We start from the raw sequence: 7,378 nt of genomic DNA, 5'->3' as shown, positions 1-7,378 counted from the left end.
ATACAGTCAAGTACAAAGTCAATAGAAAGGTGGGCTTCGTTTTCCTGTCATAACTGACAAATTCTATCTCACACTAGTAAATTAAAAATCACTTCCATAATAAATTTCTCATTGGTTCTTCTTAGTAAGTTTGCTTCTATATTTGAGTATATATATATGTGGGTGTGTGTGTGTATGTACATGTATGTATGTATAAATTAGAGACAACTTGAAAGAATTATTTCTAGCCTTCCACCACATGGGTCCTGGGAATTGAACTCTGGCCTCTAGGCTTGATGGCAAGCTCCTCTAATCGCTGAGCCACTTCATCAACCCTTTTTGTACAGACTGTTCTTTTCTGGAGTCTGTAAAACTCTCTAAGCTAATGTTGAGCAAGAACACCTAGATACACTTGAGGGGTAGTTTTTGGAGCACAAGGCCCTAATGATTGCTTATTTTTCATTATTTTTATTAGACCTGGTCTCAGGCTAGCCTCCAGCTATTATTTTCAGCATCTTTTTTGTCCTCTAGTCTTTACCTCTGGAGTACTGAAATTGCAGGTTTTAGACCACCAAGCCTGGTTTATACGGGATTTGTGCTCTCTCCAGCCCCAACTGTTTAATATTAATTGCTGTTTTGCTAAAGCACTGGGCCATTAAGAAAGAAGATGATGACAAGCGTAGTTAGCAGTCTCTTCCCAAATAAACCACTGTCAGAAAAGAACAGCCCTTGCTGGAGCCTGGGGTCTCCCTGTGCAGACACTTGCTGCACTTCTTCCTGGAGCAAGCACCTCTCACTTCCATCTAATGAAACCTTATCTAGGAAGTGGGCAACTGAGAAAGCTCTAGGCTCTGTGCTATAAAGCCAGGCCACCACAGATCCCAGCCAACCTTTCTTTGACTCCTCTATAACAAAGGGAGGGTGGGGGTGGGGCTGGACCAAAGGCACCAGACACAAACACAGCTCAAGAATCAACAATCTGTTTCATCAAAAGCCACCTAGAAAAAAAGAACCCACTGATTTCTTTTTAATATCAGAAATGCATTTTTATAAGTATATTACAGATACGCTTTATCTGACATTGTCAATTTAATTCAGTAAAACACAGAATAGGCACTGTCTTTTACACATAACATGATAAAAATACAAAATGGCAATAATTCAAAAAGTCCCATGTATGTGACTTGTCTGATGATCTCAGGTGGTTTTAAGTTCTCTCGATGTGCAGAGCTTCTAGAAAGAAGGTACAGGAAAAAAAAAAAAAAAAAAAAGAAAGAAGGTACAATTTCACATCTACAAAGGCTTTTGAACTTAAAATACACGAGCTGGTCACTCCCACTCTGAGCTGAGAGTGAAGACAAGTTAAACAGCACACTTGGCACATAGCTTTGATTTCTGTAATCACTTAAGTTTATTCTTTACAAGAAAGCACTTTTGATGTAATTTAAGACACACATGCTTTGATTGAAGAGGGACTGTAAGTGAGTCCAATCTTTTTCTACCTGTGATGACAACTTCACCAGCTCCTCTAAAAGCGCTGGCTCCGAAGGAAGCGTTCTGAGGTGTAACTGAGGAGGAGAGACGATGGTTAAGCTGGACATTTTATTTCAAAATACTAAACTTTTTTTTCCTTACCAAGGAACTTAAGAAAAAGAGCATCTAGATATTTCTTTCCTCAGTGGTAGGTTATTGTTCTCTGATTTCCCACTGTCCCAAATCATTTTATATCAAGTTTTCTTTAAATTATGAGCTTAAATTGAACTGATGTAACCTTCATTCCTCTACACCAGGTTCCTCTAGACCAGGTTCCTGTGCCTCCAGGTTCCCTTTTTCTCTAACCCACTGATGATTAATGGCAGTCATTTATTTTGTAAACATTTATGTAAATTTGTTTAGGGACTAACATTTAGTAAACATATGAAAACCGATACAAACAGTTGGCATTATTAAAAAAAACAAAAACAAAAACCAAAAGCCAAAAACCAAAAAACAGCTCTTTAGTAAGGCCTCAAGATCCAGCTTTTAAATAAGTTTAAAGACTTCCTTCAGACAGCCCGAGCTAGATGGAGAACAGGCACTAACTACTGAGCTAGTGTTAGCCACGCCTTCATCACATCACACCATGCAGTGCACCTATACAGAACATCTTGGTTTTGTTACTCAAAAGCGCAAGTTGTACTTGAAGTTACTTGAAACTGGCGGGGGTGAATATTTTGATTTCAGCAGCAGACAAAAATGAACAAACAAAGAACCCAACTTTCCCTTATGATCACAGAAAACTTAAAAAAGAAAATGTAAATTTAAAAAGTTAAGGTTCAGCACAGGTAACAAAGAAATGACAAATTGGGATAAAGTCAAAATTATGCCACTGAGTAGTAACAAAAATAAAGACTAGAAAGTCCAAAATCCCCAGCCATGTCAGGGTAGACACCAGGCCAGGCAGCTATTGTTCAGCTATAGTTAGCCATATTCCAAGTATTCATTGGCTTATTCAATACTGTAGATGCAAAACATGCCCATCTTTGCAGACTTGTTTGATAACACTGCCACATATAAAGGAAAGTATCGTATCTCACTCACCTTCAAAAACAATGCAAGGTATGCCTGGGCCAACTCGAAATCACGCTTTCTGTCCAACATCATTCCAATCATGCTTAAAAAGCTCCGCATGACTTCTACCGACCCACCGTCATCAGGGGACAGGTTTCGCAGCTCTGTTTCAATCCCAGATGGGCCCAATTCTTTCAGAAGGTTAAGAGCAGCTTCATCTAAATTATTGTAAAATGAATCTAGTTATTTCTTACTATTACTTAAGAAGCCATATTTCTTTATAACCAAGCAATATTTATGTAAATGGCATTAGACTTTCTTTACATGCATTATTTTTTCACATTATAGCACAATGAATGCCAAGATAAATTAAGCAGTAAAAATTTTGATACCAGTAAAAGTTCTTAAAGTTTTGCACTGTCAGGAATTTAAACTTCAATTAGAACAAAGAGACTGCACCATTAGGTCATCAAGGAATACACTGCACAATATATTAAATGAGACTACCTCCAGGAATAGGATGAGGTGGAGAGTCAGCTTTTATTCTCCACTTTTATTGTTATAAAAAATAGAACTGTTGTGGTTGTTGAGACTCATGGATATAGAAGCGTGTGGGGAGCCTCTAGCCCCTCCTCTACCAATCCCGACACTCCCCAGAGCTCTGCACTACTGTTCACCCTGCAGCCCACGGAGACACACTAGACACACCAACGCAGCTAATCAGTCCCTTGCCACTGCAGCGGCAATGGCTACGATCTTAGCTTTGGAGGCACGACAAGACTCATCACTCGTTTTCTGTCCTTTAGTATATCTTAAGCTATGTGTTTACTCTACATTCCTCAGCAAACAAGAAGCACGCAGACTTTGCCCACATGGACCAAGTGACACACTGATAAGCACATTTCAGTCATAAACCAAAAGCAGTAGAATGTCTCAACAGAGTAACAGTTTTAAAAAATTGCATATGCTTAGTATATGCTACACAGTAACCTGAAAAGTCTAAATGAAACTAAATTAAAAATTAATTTTTCGCCAGGTGTTGATGGCACATGCCTTTAATCCCAGCACTTGGGAGGCAGAGGCGGGCGGACTTCTGAGTTCGAGGCCAGCCTGGTCTACAGAGTGAGTTCCAGGACAGCCAGAGCTATACAGAGAAACCCTGTCTCAAAAAAAAAAAAAAAAAATTTTTTTTTTCTTTTAAAATTGCATTTCTAAAAGATGATTTGGGAATATAAAAATTACCTAAGACACCTGTCTCTGCTGTGTAACTAACCAGATTTTCAAATGAAAACAAGAAGCTTGAGGTTCCTGCTGGACAAAACTCTGGCAATGAAGCAACTGACAAGCCACATGGGACTGTTGTGACACGTCCTCCATCTCCAAATACAATCCAAATCTCCATCCAGAAGTCTGGAAAGAGTCTTAAGAGGTTTACCACTAACATTATCTAAATGCACTGCTATCAGTCAACGTAATTTAAAAGCGAAGTTGGTGTACCTTTAGTTTTTACTATATTTCTTTTTCTCTATTATGAACTCTGCAATTTTTTTTCAATAAAGTAAACCATAAATGAAGATACTTGTTGAAATATTTTATAATTTAACTTACACTGATTATTTAGTAATCCTTCTTCAAGTTTCAGGTAGAAATTTGACTTTTGAGCCAAAATCCCAAGGTTTACCACCTTAGACTTAAATAAAAACAAATATATGTTACTTAACAAATATAAACATCACTCAAAATACACCATATAACTTAAATGAGCATGAATTGCCTCAGTAACGGGGAGAAACAGACCCACAGACTCAGCCTCATCTGGTTCTTACCTGCTGGGGGTCACTGCTGGGTTCGGGTACAGCAAACCTGGGGACAAGCCCAGGAACTGTTGGGATGAAAAACGGAGCTGACTGGGGAACCTTGGGCGGCTCTTTGGGTTTATTCTTTTTCTGATTGAGAGAGAACAAGGGGAATGAGTGGTGAGTACTCACTCTCCCGACACTTTCCAGATTTTATTACAAATGAAACCGAAAACACCATCAAAATGGACTGTAGGAATAAAACCTTTTCATACTAGAATGCTGAATTAAAGTCCTCATGAGCAATGCTGTAGCTGTCTTTCCCCCAGGCTTCCCAATGTGCCAGGTAGAGGAGCAGCCCTAAGATATACTCAGCTTCACAAAATGAACCCTCAGTCAGTATCTCATAAACAAAACAAGATGGAAACAACCTAAAGCGGCTTATCTCCAGAAGGAAAATCATATCCAGAAGTGCAGACTCCCCCATTAGAAATAATTTAATATTTTGGAGAAGTATGACCTTATTTCTTTTTTTTTTTGAATTTTAACTTTTCCTTAGATATTTAAAAAGAAAATACTATTGTCAATTTATAAAATATTTGATGTCAGTAAAATTCCACTGGAAATTCTGTTAAATTTTTTATACAAAATTTTATTTTTATTTTTTAAATTGTGTGTCTGTAGCTCTGTGCACTTGAGTATAGTGACCACAGAGGCCACAAGAGGCTGTGAGATCCTCGGGAACTACTGTTAGTATCAAGTCATCCAATGTGGGTGTTGAGGACCTAACTCAGGTCCTCTGCAAAGCAGTAGCAGCTCATAACCATGGAGCCATCTCTCCAGCTGGAACACAAGTCTCAAAATTGTACTGTCCCCAGGAAAAGGGGGCTCACTTTGTTTTCAACACTATAGCCTCATATTACATTACCTCTGCCCTATCTAGTAAACTCACTTGCTGACCCTGATATAGCAAGCTCTGAAAGTCTACTTAGCAAAAGAAAGAAAATGCAACAATAAAAGGTTAATTGTGGCACTAAAAAAATAAAACAAAACAAAAACAAAAAACCTAGTAAAATTTTCTTAACATTAAGGCACAAATAGATAATAGCTTTTCTTTCGTTTTGAAATTTAGAAATACAACTAATTAGACTGGATACCAAAACAGCCCAGTCTGAAAGCTCTATAGTACAGTGTTTCTGGTATATCCAAACACCTGTAGTGCTGTTACATGGACACAGGACCTCTGTGATAGTACCACGTGAAACACCACTCAATTAAACAGCAGCATCTTAACTATCATTTCCCAAATATCCTCGAAGCAGGGAATGCTCGTGGGGCATAGGCTCGTGGGGCATAGGCTCGTGGGGCATAGGCTCGTGGGGCATAGGCTCGTGGGGCACGCGGTGTCAAGAACACTAGAGCAGTACCTTGATAACATCAAGATTCAGAAGGTTTTTCCAGCGTGACTCAGGGAGAAGGGAGAGAGTCACCAGTTGCTCACTCAACTGTTCTGGCGACTCATACTCTATCATTTCATCACTTGGCTCAGTCTTTTCTTCCAAGTCTTCCATACCTTAAAACAGATATTCAGGAACGAGGATGAAGGCAACAGAAGTTCTGTCATGGAAAGAAGTGATCCCACCTCCATTCATCTGCCTCACAACACTCAACCAGCACAGCTTTGTAACTCTTCGCACCCCTTTCCTTTGCTTTTCCCTTTCTCTGATTTCCTTATAATTCCCATCAATAGACTTCAAATACTTCACACAGACTATTATTTTATGTGTTAAAGATATGCCATTAGTTATGGTGTTCTATAATTGAAGCCACTAAATATATTTTAACTCAGTTTTAAAAACTTTGATTGACTTCAATTAACTTTGATTATTTTTTTTCAGCAATAAACTAATAGATTTACAATACATCTCAAAAAAATATTATTTTGATTACCTTGGGTTTGACAAGTACCAGGAAGCATCACTATGGAAGGGACATAATCTGGAGGAAGTGGTCGCAGGGAGACAACTGAATAGAGGGAAATATTCGACCTGAGCAAGCAAAAACCAAGTATTTTATAAAAATACATTACTGCAGAAGCATTATCATTAGAGAAATTTTAATACCTGCTAATGGTCCCTATCTTGAATCTGGCCAGAGACTATAATCATTAACTAGTTAAGACCTCAAAGAGAGATTCTGAAAAATGCTAAAATAAAAAAGGCTATATAAAAACATGGATGGGGCTGGAGAAATAGCCCAGCAGTCAAGAGTACTGACTGATCTTCAAGAGGACTGGGATCAATTCCTAGCACCAATATGGTTGTTTCACAACTGCCTGTAACTCTAGTTCTAGCAGATCCAATGCCCGCCTCTGGTCTCTGCAGGTGTTGCATGCATGCAGGCCAAACACACAGGCATAAAATAACTTGAGTTTCCAATTTTTTGAGACAGGGTGTCACCATGCATCCTTGGCTGACTTGGAATCCATTATGTATAGAGTAGGCTGGTCTTGAACTTATAGAAATCCACCTGCCTCTATGGCCTGTACAACCATACCAGGCCTGAGTTTGTTTTTAACATAGTACAAAAACTTGAAGAGAAACTAGTCATACATAATACTTTTATAAATAAAATAATTTTCATAAAGTGTTTGACAAATACCAATGTTTACTCAAAAAAAAAAAACCAAACAAACAAAAAACCAAACAGCATAACAAAAAGAGAGGTTGAGAAAGCAAGTTAAAGTGAACATCCTAATTATATTCTTGGAGGCAATAAGCAGTCATCACTTGGCCTTTTCTGAAATGGCTAAGTAAACACACTTCTGCAAAGCAGCCATGGGTGAGTATTCAGGATATAAATACCTGTTCCAACGAGGGGAACTACTTTCCCTACATTCCTAATATGAATTTCAGAGGAAAAGAAAGTTGGGAACTAAGGTCCCGAGTCATATTAACAGCAGTACCTACAGAGAAGCACCACACTCCTCTATCCAGGCCTCACAACTGCTTAGTCATCCATTAAGGGCTAAAGCTTTACTGACTCTAGATGAC

General features: G+C 38.5%; 1 protein-coding gene across 3 annotated transcripts in view; it reads right to left on the bottom strand.

The window, feature by feature from the left end:
- Positions 1-444: 444 nt before the first annotated feature.
- Positions 445-7,378, bottom strand: part of Wdr36 (WD repeat domain 36) — a 29,768-nt gene continuing 22,834 nt past the window's right edge. The window contains exons 18-24 of one of the 3 annotated variants that reach the window (XM_006525847.4): positions 6,276-6,373; positions 5,753-5,898; positions 4,356-4,475; positions 4,138-4,219; positions 2,560-2,747; positions 1,482-1,547; positions 445-1,209 (exon numbers count right to left, since the gene is read on the bottom strand). In XM_006525847.4, coding sequence (XP_006525910.1) covers positions 1,177-1,209; positions 1,482-1,547; positions 2,560-2,747; positions 4,138-4,219; positions 4,356-4,475; positions 5,753-5,898; positions 6,276-6,373 — 733 coding nt within the window. In that variant the 3' untranslated portion in view covers positions 445-1,176. Of the gene's footprint in view, positions 1,548-2,559; positions 2,748-4,137; positions 4,220-4,355; positions 4,476-5,752; positions 5,899-6,275; positions 6,374-7,378 lie in introns of all 3 variants that reach the window. The other 2 variants (NM_001110016.1, NM_001110015.1) reach the window with 2 other exon arrangements.

The sequence above is a fragment of the Mus musculus genome, chromosome 18 (genome assembly GCF_000001635.26).
Source record: "Mus musculus strain C57BL/6J chromosome 18, GRCm38.p6 C57BL/6J".
Lineage (NCBI taxonomy): Eukaryota > Metazoa > Chordata > Mammalia > Rodentia > Muridae > Mus > Mus musculus.
Note: the sequence above shows the minus strand (reverse complement) of the source record. Positions and strands in the feature narration are given on the sequence as shown.